This window comes from Xiphophorus hellerii, chromosome 19 (genome assembly GCF_003331165.1).
Source record: "Xiphophorus hellerii strain 12219 chromosome 19, Xiphophorus_hellerii-4.1, whole genome shotgun sequence".
In the NCBI taxonomy this organism is placed as follows: domain Eukaryota; kingdom Metazoa; phylum Chordata; class Actinopteri; order Cyprinodontiformes; family Poeciliidae; genus Xiphophorus; species Xiphophorus hellerii.
Window position 1 is genome coordinate 20,751,811 of NC_045690.1, and position 18,634 is coordinate 20,770,444.

The following is an 18,634-nucleotide window of genomic DNA, read 5'->3' on the forward strand; positions in this document are numbered from 1 at the left end:
TAGGTAACACGCTGCTTTCGTCCAATGACATGAAACGTGGGGAGGAAAAAGGAAAGAAAGAAAGAAAAAAAAAACTAGGGGGGTTAATCATTTACGCAGCCACTTAACGCGCGGATGTGTATTTATTTACTTATCAGTATCAGGCGTTTTTTTTTTTTTCCCCCTCTCCTCCCCGCAAGTGCACTTTTGCATGTCTGAGTACGATAAGGCATAACACAAACAATCCCGCAATCACTGGAGGCCTCTCGTGGCCATTAAAAGTCAGTAGTTCAACCGAGGAGTGGTTCTCCAACTCTCAAGTCCATATAGGCCTCCTTCCTTCAAGAGGCCCTCGTAAACATCACTACAGTTAATAAAGTGCATTGTGGTCAGGAAGCAGACAGCGGCGAGTCGCTAACTCCGCCATGCAGAAGCCGCGCGCCCGGACACCGCCCCGCGGCAGCGGCGGCGGCGGCAGCGGCAGCGGCGGGGATGAGCGTTTATGATCATGTGCGGCGGCGCTTATGTTATTGTTAGTGGGAGGGGAGCACATGTCTTCTAAGTGAAATTACGCTCGGAGGCTAGAGCTGTTTTTTTTTTTTTTTTTTTTTTTTTTTTTTTTTTGTATTGTTGCCGATGCCCCGCCTCTGATGGTAGCCTTAAACCTGGCACCCGGCTAAAACAAACCAAAGCCAGCACCGAGCTCCCCACTCGATCCAATTAAAGGCGCGACTTGAGGCGCTCTCCTACGTGTTCATCTACCAGGATCGACGTTGAGACAACAGGAACCAGAGGGGCTTTGGCCAAAAAAAAAAAAAAAAAAGAAAAAAAAAAAAAGAAAGAGGAGAGAAGAGAAGGGGGAGAGAGAAGAGAAGGAGAGATTGCCTTGCCTTCTAATTTCTCCCTCTCCAAGCCACAGAACAATGTCGATGAGCCCTAAGCATACGACTCCTTTTTCTGTTTCCGATATCTTGAGTCCCCTTGAGGAGAGCTATAAGAAAGTAAGTATGGAGAATAACAACTTGGGGGCACCTCTCGCTTCTTACCGGCAGCCGCAGGTCTCTCAGGCGGCGATGCAGCAGCACCACATGGGCCACAACGGGACTGTGTCAGCGGCTTACCACATGACTGCGGCGGGTGTCTCCCAGCTGTCACACACTGCCATGGGGGGCTACTGCAACGGCAACCTGGGCAACATGGGCGAGCTGCCGGCGTACCAGGACGGGATGAGAGGCAGCGCCGCGGCCACCGGCTGGTACGGAGCCAACCCGGACCCGCGCTTCTCCACCAGTGAGTATCCAGATCCCGACCTCAGCGAGGCTCTCCGTGGGTTTCAAACGTCGTTTTTTTTCACTCCCCTGTTTTATTCCTGTGCGGCAAATCAGGTAGAGTCTAAACATCTGATCCCCAGCCAGACAGTTAAGATTTAAGTTTATTTTCTTTTCCTTCCCAAGTTCATTGCATTCATCTGTAATATTTTTCCCCTCCCACTTGAGCGCAGCTTTTCTGGAGCACATGAAAAGATTTTTCCACTCGGGCTTTAAAAATACTCGCTGCAGTTTTGGCGGAACGAAACTAGAGCTGTGGCCGTGGCAAATGTCAACAGAGCAGATAAGACAAGGAAACCCTAGAAACAATTAATATACATAGATGTTTATTTATCTTGTTAAGGAAATATGACTAAAGTGCAACATTAAAATGGAGCGTGGATGGCCGCACTATTGTTCAGCGTCCTGATGGCCAATAGGGGGTGAAAGCTGTTATTTCAGTCTATTTCTATTTTTATCTAAAATGAACCTGAACGCTTTTATTAGCTAAAAAACAAACAAAAAAACAAACAAAAAAAACTAATAGTTTACAGATTTGATCGCAGGAAACTGTGTGAAACATCTTGACTTACGAATTAAATCCAAATAATTAGAACGCAATTACAAGTTAACGTTAATATTTTTCTTTCTTTTTTTTTTTGTATTTTTATTTTACTCGTTCAAATTAAACTGTGTTTAATTCAAGTTCAACAAAAACAATAAAATCTTCTCTTTTCTCAGTCTCTCGCTTCATGGGCTCCTCGTCGGGCATGAACATGGGCAGCATGGGCAGCCTCAGCTCCCTGGCAGACGTGGGCAAAGGCATGGGCTCCCTGTCCAGCGCCCCGAGGAGAAAACGGCGGGTGCTTTTCTCCCAGGCGCAGGTCTACGAGCTGGAGCGCCGCTTCAAGCAGCAGAAGTACCTGTCGGCGCCGGAGAGGGAGCACCTGGCGAGCATGATCCACCTCACGCCGACCCAGGTGAAGATCTGGTTCCAAAACCACCGCTACAAGATGAAGAGGCAGGCCAAAGACAAAGTGTCCCAGCAGCAGATGCAGCAGGAGAGCGGCGGCTCCTGTCAGCAGCAGCAGCAGCAGCAGCAACAGCAGCAGCAACAGCAGCAGCAATCCCCGCGGAGGGTGGCCGTGCCGGTGTTGGTAAAAGACGGCAAGCCGTGTCAAGGCAGCGGCCACACGCCCACGTCCGCGACGCAAACGCAAACGCACCACCAACAGGGAGGCAACGTCATGATCATGTCCAACAACGCGTCCGGGCACGGGCAGCACCCGAGCCAGCAGGTGGGCAGCACGGGTCACTCCCCGGACCTGGCGCAGCACTCCTCCAGCCCGCCGTCTCTGCAGAGCCAGGTGGCCGGCCTCTCCCACCTGAACTCCCCCGGAGCGGAGTACGGCTCGGCCTTACAGTGCTCGGCCCTGCTGTACGGCAGGACGTGGTGACGAGACGCTGCGGCTGTGGTTCAAAGAGAGGCAGGTCGCAGCACGCATGCACGCATTTGAACAAAAAAAAAAAAAAAAAAGACGAAGAAGAAGAGAAAACTCGAGGTGCATCTTTTTATTCTACAAGGAAACTCACGTGGAAGAAACTTTTCCCATAAACTGTGGATGTGAACGTCCTGGGATTTATTTATGTAAATTATATAAAGAGACAAAAGAAGATCGTTGCGGTAGACTGATAGTTGGGGGACACCTGACCCTGAGCAGGGACACACACACACACACACCCACACACACACCCACACACCCCCCCACACACACGCACACACACACACGACTGGACTGCAGTGAAACCCAGTGCGCCTCTGCTTTCTAATAGAATTTAATGTGAGCCGTAGGTCTAGCGTGTACATTTCTGTAAAAGGTTTGAATTGTAGCTCTTTGTTGTACAAACTTTTTTGACGCTCTTGCTGGTTTGTTGTGGTTTCCCCGGTATTTGTACGTTTTATTTCTTTGTAACTTATATAGATACTTGACACACTACAAAAAACAGTCCTATTAATAAATTATGGAAACGAGACAGCTAAGCTATTCTTTTGTGAAATATGTTCGCACGACGCGTTGTTGCATTATGTGAGTAATTAGGTTGAAGAAGAAGAAGAAGAAAAAAAAAGTTAGTTTAGTAATAGAATATTATCATCATTATTGGTTTTGTCGCAGTATTAACAACGTCTCTCTTTTTTTTTTCTTTTTCTTTTTTCTTTATTCCCCAAAACAAATCGGAACAAAAATATTTCAAATTGAGGATGTGGATCCTCAATTCGTACCTTTTCTTTTCTTTTTCTTTTTTTTTTTTTTTTTTTTTTGATGAATCATTGGGTTGCGCGCGTGCACCGCAGAACAAACGCCTTTGTAGCCTTTACATGCTTTTGTTTTTTTTTGGTTTGTTTCTTTGCTCTTTTTTTTTTTTTCTGGATGTGTGTTCACTGAGTCACAGAGGCGAGGTCTCTCGGAGCTCCACATCAAACACCAGCGCTGCTCAAAGGGCAGCTTATCGATGAAATCCCTGACCAAACAGCGCGCGGAATTCTTGTCGAATGACGGGCGCGAGCCTCTATCAGCTGCTCCATCGATAATCAATCAGGGAGCTGAAAGGGACGGGCGATGGGTTTGAGATTCAGCAACAAACTCGTTCCTAAAGACGTATTATTATTATTATTATTATTATTATTATTATTATTATTATTATTATTATTATTATTATTGTGGATTTTAAGCACAGTTTCGATGTGGCCCATATTCCACGGTCTCGATAATGAACCGAAATCGTGACCGACTGTGTACTCAATTGAATTTAATACGTTCACGTTAAAAACAAGGCCTTTAACTAGGACTCTTCTGCAGGTGTGAGCAGTGAGGTCACAACGAGGTTAGAATTAGGACGATCACGTTCAGAGGCGTCACAAGACATAAGTGAGTCAAGCTGCTGGGTTGGGCCCCCCCCCCCGAGGTCAGGAGGGGGGGGCCCAATAAGCACTTTAGATTTTAGCTAGAAAATTGATCCAAAAGTTTCAAATTTAAATACATACAATAATTTATTTTTAAAAAAAACAACTCTTTGAATGTAAGATTATTTAGGATTAAATTAATCATAAAAAAACCACCATATTTTAGCAATTACAGTTTCTGTCAGTAGGTGATATTTGCTGCTTTTGTCTGTTCTGAAGTGAGATTCTATGGAGAATGTAGCTGAAAACTCATCAATAAACCAAAAACAATTGGGACATATTTCTGACTTTTATAAAGTTGGCATAGACGTGCTGTGTTGTGGACACAAAATTGAAAGAAATGATGTTGCCACACAATTTATTTGCTGCTATTTATTATTATTATTATTATTATTATTATTATTATGGACTGGAATTCTGCTGCTCGCCCCAGTCAAACTTGGGCCGCCTCTGCTCATTTTTGGAAAAAACAAAAGAGAACCGAACGAAAAAGTTTGTAAAACTGTATGGATCCAAAGGTTGCTAAATGTGTCCTCTGCAGAAAGTTTATGTTGCTGTGGAATGACGAACCGTCACTGGAGGGATTTATGACTTATTACTTATGCACATGTATATGTATTTATATCTTTTTACATTCTCACTCTGAGCCTTACCAAACAATTAGTTCAGAATTAGTCATAGCTTCAAGTTACTGAACCTGCTATTGTCAATATCTGCATGCAACTATTAACTGTCATTGATACTGTAGACTGTTATCCAGCTTAATGGACAACTCCTTACTATTTATTTATTTATTTATTCATTTGTTTATTTATTACCAGTAGAACACATAATCCACTGAGTTTTAAAACATATTCAAAAGGCCTGTTTTTTTTATTTTATTTTTTTTTTTTAATGCAGCGTTTTTACGTCATAGCTCTCAAAAGTGATACTTCCTCCCTCCACAGTTATTACTGAAGAGTTGGCATTTCCACGACATACCCCCACACACACACACACGACTGCGTGTTCTCAACGTCTCTCTGTCACTTTTTGTATTCCTAAAGCGGTCTCAGTTTGAGGCCTCCCGCGCGAATAATAATAATAATAATAATAATAATAATAATAATAATAATAATAATAATAATAATAATAAAAAAAGCCCTTCCAGAAGGCCTTTGAGTTAAAATCCTCCAGCCCGGCATCAGAAACTGTCTTCTATTAGGTATTTTTCAGAGCGCGTTTTGTTCGCGGAGAGAAGTGAGAACTTTGGGATTACATTAACATGTCTTTGGCGCCGTGTGTGGTCTTTGTGCTTCGGCTTGTCGCCGTCGAGAATGACTTGTTGGAAAGCGTGCGCGCTCTCACCGCGCTCCTTTGTGGAAAGCCCCACCGCGCGGCTCCCCGAGTCGTCCTGGCTTTATGGTGGGCTGCCTCCGTGAACCCCGAGCAATTAGTCTCTAATCTCAAGGTAATCATATTTGAGTTAGCGGCTAGCTGGTGAATTTTATTCGCCTCCTTAGCAAGCGGGTTCCCTCGGAGCCTGGATGTGGAGTTTGAGCGGACATTAAACGTGTGCGTGCGTCTTAAAAAGCAAAAGTTAAGAATGAACGAGTTGAGTTCAAGGATTAAAAGAAAAGAGAGAGAGAAAAAGTGAAAGCAGATTGTAAAATGAAAAATACTCTATTTCTGAATTATTATTATTATTATTAGTATTATTATTATTATTATTATTGTTGTTGTTGTATCTAAGATATGATACCTACATATGTTCGATGGATTCTAAAATCATATTAATGACACTAATTACGGATCGAAATGTGCCAAATAAAAAAAAAAAAAAAAAGAATAGATCATATATAAAACTCGAGGGATTTATTTTTAATGGACATTTATGTCAGACCAAACTTATAGTCGTGACTAAGATACACATCTGAGACTTAAAAAGAGGTTTAAAGTAATAAAAACAGCTATGGTTAGTTGTGTGCGATTTACTATTTTCAGCCTTTATGAAGCCTATTTTTTTTCTCTCTCTTTAGATGTTACATTTAATATACTTTAAAAAGTTAATGGTTGAGACACTTGCGATTAGATCCTAGTTGTGTCATTGTTTGGTTTGGGTCGGTTTCTCGTGAAAAGCAAGACGGTCCAGCCGGGGGGCTGTCCATGGTGCTGAACAACAAATTAATCACGGAGGGGGGAAAAAAAAAGAGCACAAAAGCAAAAAGGTTGCACTCTTCAACAAGCTGTTTGTCTGCTTTTTAAATACTTCCTAACACATTTGGGGGTTTTTTTTGGACGTCATAAAAAAAAAATGACTCACTTCCTTCTTTGAAAACATTCACACTTTCTGCCTCCTTCTTTTCTTTTCTTGTTTTTTTTTTTAATGAAAGTTCCGAAACATTTTATTGCAGCAGGCCCGAGCATTCATGTGCATTTCAAATGGGACAATTACACAGCAAACAGCAATCACTCCCTTTTCTGCAAAAACGTTATTGTGAGCTGTAGCCGGCAGAAAAGAAAGAAAGAAAGAAGAAAAAAAAAAATCTTTAATTGTCCTGCGTTTATCTGCTTCTTCAAGCCATTGTGCAAAGAGCGCAAACGAGGGTCATTTGCGAACTGAAATACTTTGCATGCAAAGCGGAGCACAAGATGCTGTAATACTTGACCTTTCAGCATAATTGTTGCAGGCATGAAATGCAGCATTCAGGGCTCCCTGAGTGGAGTCTTTTCTCTCTCTCTCTCCCCTCCCTGTGATGAACAAAGCACATTTTTACGTCTTAGGTGTTCACTTGGCTTTGTTTCTTTTGAAGATTTTTTCTCTCTCTCTCTCTCTCTCTCTCTCTCTCTCTCTCCTGGTACTGGGTGCAATTTTACTTCATTTCGATAATACTGCCCCAAAAAAAAAAAAGAAAAAAGAAAAAACAGCACAAATTTGACTATCAGAGTTCTTTTTTGTCAATCGCAAGTCTAAATGGACTTCATTTTCAGCCTTGGCAAATAGAAAATCTTCTCATTTGTATTTTTCACTCTGATTTTTCCATGGCGAGTTGAAAAAGTGTGATTCCTCTCCAAGAACAACTGAACTTGTTTGTCAGATGGAGTTCTATACTGCATACGATTTTGCTTTCCATCCCTGCTTGATGATCTAGAGAAATTAGTTATTCATGAAAGTTGGAAAAATATGAAACCATAATTACGTCATAAGACACCTCACTGTTTTGATATTAAATCTGACAAAACTTTTTATTATGGTTTAGGTCAGTTAGGTGTTTTTTTTTTGTTTTTTTTTTACCTATTTCACTTAATGTCAAAATAAAAAGAGAACAGAACAACATTTTCAAATCAAATCTTAATATTTTTGTAGAACTGCATTTCGTTGTTCTCCCATAAAACGTCTTCTACCGCCACAGTTTGCAGGAATTTTGGCCCATTCCTCCAGCAGAATGACTGTAACTCAGTCAAGTTTGTCAAACACCTTTTTCAGTTCCGTTGTACAAGACCACAAAGTCCTGATCAAGATTTTGTTTCGATTTTGTTCGTCCTCAGGCCATTTTGTTACTAATTTAGTGGTGTGATTTGGATCATTGCTTGTTTGGAAGACCTGTTCGAGTCCAAGTTTTAACTCCTCTGTTGACGTCTTGGGATGTTGCGTCAATGTTTCCGCATAGTTTTCTTCTTTCATGGTGTCATCTATTTTGCTAAGTGTATTAGTCCTTCTTGCAATAAAATAGCGCTTATCATATGATGCTGCCTCCTGCATACGTATTGGCTTATTTTTAAAGCCAAGCATTGACTTCAAACCATAAGTCCCTAGACTGAAATTTTAAAAAAGTAGGTTTTTTTGATGACAGAATAAGACAATGCTCCTCTAAGTTTGCTATATGAACTTTATTAATAATTATAATAGAGTGTCGTCGTCATCACAGAGCAAAGTTCAAGAATAAACAAATAGAACAAAAGCAGAACACACCCACAGATGTGGTCTACTGAGGAAGTTGATTTAAACTAATATAGTGCCTGAGATTTCAGTTCAAAAAAATTTATTTTGAACAAATTAGTTGTTATTTTACATTTATATAAGAGGTAATGTTCCCCACACATACATGTGACCGAGCTTTAATCAAATTAACAATTTAAGTTGCCTCCGGTAACATTATGAACACATTTGGCTGTGATTAGTCATTGTAGTTGCAATTTTATTTCTGCATATATACGTTTGGTTCTTTTTAAATGACAAAAAAATAAAAAATAAAAAAAAATAACAAGAACCCTGTTCAAAAGTAGGACACTTGAACTAAATACGCTTCAGGAACTTGAAGCCAACAATGGTGGATTATGTGAAAGTGGGTATTAACAATAATGGCAACATTTTTGGAAGTAATCACTGTTTGTAGAAAACGTGACCAATGCTGTGCAGTAAAAGGAAATGACTGTTGGCAAAAAAAAATAAAATAAAATAAAAAAAACAATCTGCTTGACATCTTTAGAAAGGATAATCAAATAGTTTTCAGATATAAAAAAATTATAAGTAATGTATATATATAAAAATTTGTGCTTGTTGATTATGCTTGTTGTAGATTTCAAAGCCATTTCTTTTTTCTTGAGATGAGTCTTCATCCTTTATGTTTCGGTTCTATGATGCTCAAATGGTTGCTGTGGGCGACGAGAATGGGCTGCTGCAAAAACTAGCCAGAAAACTCAAAAATCGTCTTGCAGCATGCAGTTGGAAAATCTGCAGCCCTAATGGCGCCTTTACTGATGTCCAAGTTGGCCGGGGCCGTCTTCACTAATGCAGTCCACAAATACCGGCTTTTGAACCGGCTTTTTGAACTTGCTCAATGGCCTTTCTCCCTTTTAGCTCTGCTGAAGAAGCAGCTATAATCTCTGAGATGAATTTCATTTTTCAGACGACTATATGGATGTTTCCTATACTTCATCTTCAATAAGCTTAGGTCCAGACAAATTCTCTGTTTTTCGTTGACTTGTTCACTTTGTATTTGTATGTTATGCATAAACTTTGTTCTCTGACTAGGATTTTTTTGCTTATCATCCTATAAATTGACTCGAGCTATTGAATCAGTTTGGCTGTTCAGACTATTGATCATTGACGGACGTGTCTAAGGATTCTTTGAGTTGTGCCCAGACCAGCTCTAAACATCTAGACAAAAAAAACAACAACAAAAAAACCCAATTTGCTCATTCTTATTGGCAAAATGACAACATTTTCAAGTCTTTCAACAGGTTTTCAACTGAGCTGAGGTCTGGACTTTGACTGGGCCATTTTTTTGTAGCTCAAACTGTACATTTTGGAGCATCATTGATGGTGGACCTCACGCCAATATTTCAAAATCTTTACATCGTGTTACATGTTTTCTTCTTATATCTGTTTGCTTCTGATTAACTGTGACAAGCTTCTCATCAGCTTCACATCCCCACAGCATGATATGTCCACCACCGTGTTTCACTATGGGATTACATGCTGTATTAGTTTGTTGCCGTGCGCAGGGTTTTCCATACTTTTGCAAACGGCAGGTTTGTGAAGGGGAAACCAAGAGCCGTTCACCCACCTGAGCTGCTTTGTGGGTCATGTGGGCGTATTGTTAGGGATCACACGAGCATCAAGATAACAAAATATAATTGTAAGTTGTGCCCTAAACAAGTTTTATATAACTTTTTTTCACATGTGAAGTCGGTGGCATCTTACCATATCCTATGAATAGGAAGGCTGGATCAATATATCGTGAGCAATGTGAGACAAATTCTATCTCCCCCCACCCAAAACCTCTGATAATTTCTTGCATCTTAATTGATTGGGAGAGAGCAAGAAAGGGGACGAAGAAGGGGCCCACCCAGGGTGCCAATCATGCAGGAACCGCCACTGCTCCAGAGTTACGATGGACCTCTCTCGGCTCTTCTCTGATTAAAGCTCCCTTTTACCAGCCTGACAGTTGAAGTAAATCGTCACATCTCGGTAGGCGGTGCCACTCTTTGTCCATTTTCACGCTATAGATGCTCTGCAAGGCGTTCAAAGCCGGAGACATCGTCTCACAAATATCCACAAGTTTGTCCAGCACACAAGATCCTAATTAAACAGATTTTAAAAAATTGTTCAAGTTGTTTCATCGTTTCTTTTATTTTGTCTCCCCTGTAGAACAGCTCACCTACTTTTAAACTTCCCACCTTCAAACCTTCTACTTCGGTTGATAAGAAGGTCATCGCGAGGATCTTGACTCTAGAATTTGTCTGTGTGTGTGTGTGTGTGTGGGTGTGTGTGTGTGTGTGTGTGGTCATTATGCGGGCTCCTCTCTTGCTCCATGCCTGCAGTGCTCGCGTTAAACATGCCAATTAAATGAACTCAGACTAAAGCGGGGCTGTCCTGTCTGTGTACAGTACCAGCAGGAGTCCTTTGGAAGGCAGCGAGCCATCACTAACCCCGTTAACACCAGGCCCTCCACACAGACCCAGGGGCCGCCGCCCGCTCTATAGGCCCGCGGGAATAACTGCTCCATTTAATGATAGGTTGAATAGTCCAAGGTTATTCCTTTCAAATGGTCAGACCTAAAGTGCGTTTAAACTGATTTGCATGGCAAAGAGAGCACTTATGATTTCTAAAATAAATCTTTAGTGGAATGAATATGGAAAAAGTGGTGGGTGTTACTCAGCAGTGGTGCGTTCGACAAGTATGTTGTGCTCAGGCTTTGAGGTACACCTCTACCTTATTGTGTTTTATGATCACAAAATATGTTTTAGTCAACTTTCAGCACATAACACTAATTAATCTGAAATGTCTGAAGACTTTTTTTAAATCAGCTTATGCCATGGAATCATAATATAAATTTGAAAAACAGAAAAACCAGGTGATATTGGTGACCCAATTTTGACCCAAAGTCACTGGCCAAACAAGGAGGACTGACTTACACAACTAAAGTACATTAATGTGTTGAACATTGGGGTTTTGTGTATTTGTTTTATTTATTTATTTCGAACATGATAGCAGTATAAAATAACAGACATAAACAAGGAATGCAAAAGAAACATATTTTTTGTACCACAATAATCTTGACGTGCTTGAAAAGGAGAAGGACGAAGTACCCCATAAACTCACACTATGTTTTCAGATGGACTGTCATTAAATTTTAAAAGAAAAAAGGAAAATCCTGACAGGTTAATTAATTTTCCGCTTTTTGAAATGAATGTGTATCACATGAGTTTACTTTGAGCGAAGGCTTTTCACTGCAGCGCTGGGTGGATGTCTAGGGTCACTGTCCTGGTGGAAGGGAAAGAAAATCTCAAGTCTTTTTAAACCCATAGCAAGTTTTCTTTCCCATAATTCCCATATTATGATGCTGCCACCACCATAGGGATCATGACATTAGTCAGCTAAAACATGGCAGTCAGTTTCTATTTTTGAATGTTCCATAAACGGATGTGCAAAACTGTAATTTTATATCTATTTTTGGTGGAATAACAGCATCCCAAATGGAGGAACAAGCCCAGATCATTACATATGCAAGAACCTCCACTGCATAGATCATCCTAAACCCGACGGACGGTCCATCAGTGAGCCATGATTTCTCCATTGGGAGTGAATAGGATACGTCTGGGTTAAAAAAAAAAAAAATTCCTTGAATGTTGCAACACAATAAGCAATCAAGATCCCAAAGCCAGACATTTGACAGCTTAATGAGTTCAGGCTGCAATCACTTTAAGAAAAGCCCTGGTCCATTTTAACCGGCGCGCGCTCTGCTGAGAAACAACCACCGCTGGTCCATTTAACTCACAGCAAAGACGCACATAACTACAGGTTGATAAAAACACAGGCTGGAGGTGAATGTAAATAGGTCCCGTACATTAGGACCTGTTGAGACTTGTGCTTTTTTTTTTGTTCGGCACCGGGGAGAAGGGGGTGATATTTGCCCCCCTAATGAAATATGTCATTACGAGGAATTCATGTGACACAAAAGGGGCGACAGTCAAAAATTGCCCCACTGCTGTTCAGTAATTATATAGTTTGCCCTGGCAGCGCCTTCAGGCAGGTGGCTGGTCCATCATGCAAATGGCTTGGCTGTGCTGACATAATTAGCCACTGCGAGCAGCTTAAATTAACAATTAGCTAACATGCAATTCTGCGCACAACTCAATAGTTTTCCCTATTTTTTATTTATTTTTTTGGCTGGTCGTCACTGTATGTAATTCCGGTGCCTGAATTGCACAGTAGGATATAGCCTATATTATTAAAAAAAACAAACAAAAAAAACTTGGTCAATTTGCTGGCTAAATGAACGGAAATCAACAGAATAGGGGGCTTATATCCTAATCCCCAAAGAGTGGCAGCATTTATGTTAAACATTTGTCTAGAAAAAAAAAAAAACCTTAGAATGACAGACAGCTTAATACTGATGGAGTAATTCAGTGGTCCCCTCGACAAGGGGCTGGGGGCCGCCACGCTCAGTGGTACCTGTGGTCAGGGTGTCTGATATGAATTATATATATTCTTTTATGAATCTGAATTCAAGACATTAGTAGAAAAACTTATTTGTTCGTATCCTGTTCTGCCAGTTTAGTCAAACCGGTGGGAGAGGTTTGCCTTGCAGTGTCAGATCTGCTCTATAGAAGGCATGAAGTGGGATATTACTCCTGTTGCACAGTAGACGTTACTTAATTAGCGGCACAACATGATATGACATCTGGTTCTAGTAATACATTGGACAGGAAGGACGAAAGAAAGGAACAAAGAAAGAAGGAAAGAACATTATTATTGTTTACAGTGGCAGTAATAGTAGTAGTAGTGAAGCCTTATAAGAAACAAATGTTACACATAGTAATTATTTTTCCTAATTGTTTATTCATTTATATAGATTTTTATTCTTCCTGCTCTACTTGCCCCCACGCATCAGAAAACCTTAACAAAGCTCCTTAAATTCTCTTTTTGGTAAAGGTGTGCTATTCCAACAGCCGCCCCACCATCTAGCCACCCCTTTCAAAAGTTCCTAGCAGCGCCCCTGTTGATGGTCAAAAAAAAAAAAACAACTGTTGTGTAAGTGGGAATGAGTGGGACCCAGAGGGACCACATGCTGAGCTGGATCCAGCCGCAAAGGTTCTGCTTTTCTAACCCCTCCACCGATCCCCCTTTACAGCCGACGGCCTAAACGCCTCTGCCTCACTGCGCGGCCAATCACGGGCCACCCAGTCGCACATTATACTCGCTGCCCTCCGCCATGACACAGGAACAAAGTGGATATTAAGCAACATTAAACCCGGGGATGGGAGTAATCAGGAAGCCGTTATTTCTTAATGAAGGAAAACACATGCGGAGCGATACACACAAAGTGATCAATAGAGGCGTCTGACAAAAGGGCGAATTGCAGAACTCCCCCCCTCCTCCTCTCTGCCCTAAAGAAGAGAAATGCAAATCAATTTGAGTCCTTGTTTGCTTTGAAACCCATTCAGTCTATTTACATTAATTACATGTTCATTAAAAGTAATTCGTGTGGGCTAGGCAGTTGCCTCACTCCTGGTACTTTTCTGATCAGTCATGGACAAGACACTGGCTGGTGTCCAGCTCTTCTGACAGTTCACTTTAACCCTTTCATGCATAGTGGTCACTACAGTGGACAGCTATCTAAAAGCCATTTTCTTGTGCTTCCTGTGGATTTTTATGTTATAAATGCACACAGACCACTGAAGTGGACACTAATGCATCATAAAATATACCATCAACTACTGGCCATCAGCTGCAAATGCAAGAAATTATTTTTGTTAAATACAATATGGCCGACAGACAAAAAAGCATGAGAACCGACCCGGTCCCTCCTTCTACTGTAGACGACTCTTGCAAGTAAAAAAAATATTGTGACATCAGATAACCCCTAAGGAACAATACAACTGATGTATTTTTCAAATAACAACTTTGTATTTGGACAAAATTACAATTTATCACATAAAAATAAAAAATAAAAAAAAAATTATTTTTACAAAAAAATGTTCCTACCTTTTTTATGCCTTAAGAAAAGAATTTTAAAAAATGGAAAAAAAATTCTGACACAAAGGATCATGAATAAAACACAAACAGGTGTGACAGGTGATCAGGGAGTGAGGCAAACTGAAACAAGCAAAGGAACAGAGTGGGGACATAAAAACTTAAATATGTAAGCATGACAATAAGAGAAAGAGACACAAGAAGAAACAAGTAAATGGCTTAGAAACGTAAACCCAAACTCATCAACTAAGTGTCGGTGAACAGTAATATTTTCAGTCCTGATCTGGAGAAGCCAACAGGTTCTGCACATCTCCTGTTCTCAATAAATTTTATTGGAAACACTGAGCAAATAGGCTCCGAAATTTAAAAATGTTGACGTAATCATAGTTATTGTGGTTATAACCTTAGCTGTGAAGAGTATGTATATTGTATTAATGTCAGTTTGATAATCAGGCCTTGGAGATCGTTTGCTGTATGCCCAGATTTATGATTCTCAAAATCAGCTGCCAGGTTTATTTCCTCAGAGATCTGCAGACAAGATTGAAATAATTTATCTAAAAAAAAAACAAAAAAAAAAACAGTTTTCACCAGGCAATGTTTCAAGACAGCGGCAGATTGATTTAGTTAGGTCCGAGTCCATAACCATGTCAGTGTTTCTTGAGTGCTGTGTATTTTTATCCACATCTAGTCTAACAGAGTGCTTTATTTGGGACCAAAAACAATGAAGAAGTTCTGCACCTTCAACTCACTGATCTGTATGCGTTGTTTGGGAAAACATAAAGTAGTGACTCCTACCTACTTGTGGTTATGCGTCTTCACAGTCGGGTTCTAATATCATCTTTAGAAATAAAACTAAATGGTACAAAACTCCAGGTGAAGCATGTATAAAATTCTGAAAAGTGAAAGAAGCATTTACAGATAAATAAAAGCAATTTATTGGCTAATGATACTATTTGACTTGTCACTGTACTCTTGTTTAATTGATTTAGAAATGGTCAAATACTCATTTGAGGTCATAAGCAGATATTTCTTTAGATCATGTGGAGACACACAAGTGCAAAGATGTGTCATTAGCATAAGAAGGGTAATAGATGTTGCGATAGTCTATAATGTTAGCACAGATGAGAGAGTGGATACCAAAGGAAAGTGGTTCGAGAATGGAGCCTTGTGGATCCCCAGATGTGATCTCCATTTGCTTAAGCATCTTTCACTTTCCTTTTTCCGTCTATCAATTTGTATAGTCACAAAACACTAAACATGTTTAGATATTCTAAAGATGATCTAGTTTGAAACAATGCAGATACACTTTAAAAAGATTTTACCAGTCCGACCTGATAAATTAGCTTTTAATCAAACTGGGTTTTGGTTTGAAACAATGAATTTTAGCCAAGTTGTTCTCCCACGTCCATGAGCCAGGTCAGCTATTTTCTGGCAGCATATTTAACATCGTTTGACATAAAAAGCACTGTTTGCAGAAAATGTTACCCACATTAACTCAGACTGCCTACTCGCCACAAGAACAAAAATGATCTGTTGTTTAACAAAGTGCTGTTAAAATGTCATGCTTCACCCTCCCAGTCCCTTTGCTATCTTATCCCTCTCTATTTTTTTTTTTTTTTTACAAAACCAGAGTTGCTTTTACCAAAGGCCCACAACCTCTTGTTGGTTGCTATAGCATTTTCAAGCACCATTCTCCCAGTTCCCAGCCCCCACATAGAACCTGCTCTGCACACTTGTAATAAATTATCTTCAAGTGAAAACTACTAAAAACGAGCTGCAGGACCAAAGCTGGACAGAGCCACTTTACTGAATCACACCTCATATACATTTTAATTTTTTCTTTTTTATATATATACTGTATATGTGTGTGTGTGTGCGGGTGCGACTTGAACCCTGGAGGCTTTTTTAAACAGTCTGGGTCTGGCAGAGCTGACGGTTTGAACCTCGCCAACTCCACTGGCCCCACTGTTATCGCAGCTCTTATCCGCCTAGTGATGGTTGTTGTTATGCAATCGCAGACATAATCTGTAGGCGGCTGGATGCATCTCCTGCGCTGCGTCCTGCTCTTCTTACAGCTTTCGAGTGCAAACATATGGGGCTGGGGATGCAGAGCAGAAGAGGGTTGATTTGGTGATTAATTAAACATGCTCCAAATAAGAAATGCTCCCCTACCCTCCTCAAGCCACTCCCCCCACCTCCCAGCCACGAAAAAAAAAAGCAAATGTTCATAATGCCACCAAGTTCAGCGGCAAACAAGTGGGAATGTGAATCAGCCTCTTTACTCCATGAGCCCCATCTTTGCCAAATTGAATGCAGATTGAAAATAATTTTTCTGCTCTTGACTCCAGCTATTCATGACTCTGAATTGGTTTTGCCACTGTCATATTGCCACACAAACGTAAATAAAAGGATTTAAGCAGCGAGCAAGTCCTTTAAACTTCTCTGCGGCTGTTATTTGAAGTGTGGAAGGAGAAATGAGGGGGGAAGGGGGGAAATTGCTCTCAAATTCCTTCAAATAGACTGTAAATGGATTTAAATAGTGGAGAAAAAAACGGCAGAGTATCTGTGCAGAATAAAATATTGGCTTACACACACGCACGCACACACAAACAGCACTGCTACACACCAGCTTTTTTATTTTATTTCCCATTTTTATACTTAACGTGTTATACGTACAAATCAATGTCAGCAGCATAACTCCCTCTGTGCTCACCTCCTCTCGTGGTTTTCCAGTGCAGGACCAGTGCCTGCTGTGTTTTGGCAGGAAATCAATACGAGGGAAAATCTGTTCTAATCATCTGTACATTTACCATCACAATCAACAATCAAAGCTAAGTCCTGGATCTTTATTTGTAGGCCTGAACTGAACAATTTTCCCACTGTGAAAGGCAAGCTAAATTAGAACCCTTGGTTCCCGTTAGTAGCTCTTAATGGCTCTGATTTGTGAACTGCTAAATGAGGTTATGTAAATTGATCCTGAATGTAGGCAGGGGCCCCCAGGTGACAGGTGCAGCTGAAGGTGGGGGCTGGGATGCCGACATGAAGCGGGAAGCGGGGAGCAGTATATGTTCTGATTTGCTTGTGGGGACAGGATTGCAGACTGAGGTTAAATGGATTATCTGGGAACTTCGGGGAAAGTGAAATATCCGCATCCGTTGAAATATGCTGTACACTTTTTTTTTTTTAATGTCACACTTAAGATTCAGAAGGATTTATTCATAGAAACCGTAACAGTGGTGGATAGAGCTGTTGCTTAAGAGCCACTCAAGTACATTTTTTCCCCCCATTCACTTTATATTTTCTAACTGTGCCTCGTGATAGATAACGTTTCAGACATTATTACGACACAAACATATTTATTAAACCCTACACAACTTAATGTAGCTGAACAGGAACAAAGTGCAAGTGCAAACCTGATTTGGATCTAATATATGTTTGATGAATGTTTTTGTACATAACTTTTTCTGTTAGGCTTAAAAAGAAAGAAGCAAAATACGGTTACATATATAAAACATTTATTATGAAACTTTTTGTTTGTTTACCTAAATCTCGCAATGCCTTGCAAAACTTTTTACATGATTTAAGCATTTATTTGCAGTGAAGTCAAAACCTTCTATGTACTTTTCAGCGATTTTATGCAATAAAAAGTATTGCAACCGCAGAAGAAAGTCTGATGAAGACTAAACCGACTTTAGACTGCGATGGAGGATCACCTTCCAGTAGATCAACAACACCAAACAAACAGCCAGAGTTACTATGGGATGGTGATACCATGTTGTAGGTCAAAACATATCTACGTACCAAAATGCCAAAATGGTCCAGTCAAAGTCCAGACCTAAATCCAAATGAAAATGAGTTGCAAGACTTGAACATTGCTGTCCAGAGCCCTCTTCGTTATACAACTGAGCTGTTTTGCAAAAAGGGATGGGAAACCGTTTTAGCGTCTAAATGTACAAAGCTGAAAGACTCATAACCCCAAAACCTGTAGCTGAGGCAAATGCTGCTCTAGAAAGGATCAACTCAAGTAATCTGTCAGTAGACTGGAACCAGGATGAGTTAACACTGTACCTAGAAGGAAAGACATCACCAATGCACTGGGGATCCTATCCTGGACCTACAAGACCTGCATATCTTGCCGTTATTATGTCAGCCTTTGACTCCTCCTACTGGTATTCTAGATTCAAATGTGGGGCAAACTTTCTGATAGTTGAGGTTCATCTGAGACTGGTTCATGCAAACAAAGTTCAGTCAAAGTCTGGATAAATAACCTTGTTGATGTATTATAAGGTGAGAAAAGTGGATAAATGAATGCATGCAAACCCCAGTGAACTAAAGCAATGTATCACTGGACCAGAATGGTTCTGTAATAATAAGAGAGATTGGTAAAATCATACAAAACAAAATAAAATAAAATACTTCCAAGAA

The 18,634-nt window shown here is 40.4% G+C and overlaps 1 protein-coding gene across 1 annotated transcript; it reads left to right on the forward strand.

The window, feature by feature from the left end:
- The first annotated feature begins 204 nt into the window (after window positions 1–204).
- On the forward strand, window positions 205–4,339 carry nkx2.1 (NK2 homeobox 1). The gene is made up of 2 exons (XM_032546425.1): window positions 205–1,269; window positions 2,028–4,339. Exons 1-2 carry the CDS (start codon window positions 903–905, stop codon window positions 2,741–2,743), a joined length of 1,083 nt encoding a protein of 360 aa, XP_032402316.1. The 5' UTR covers window positions 205–902; the 3' UTR covers window positions 2,744–4,339.
- The last annotated feature ends 14,295 nt before the right edge of the window (window positions 4,340–18,634 follow it).

Coding starts and splice junctions, on each gene's coding strand:
- nkx2.1 (XM_032546425.1), top strand. CDS start 903: ATGTCGATGAGCCCTAAGCATACGACTCCTTTTTCTGTTTCCGATATC. Junction 1,270..2,027: donor GGACCCGCGCTTCTCCACCA/GTGAGTATCCAG, acceptor CTCTTTTCTCAG/TCTCTCGCTTCATGGGCTCC.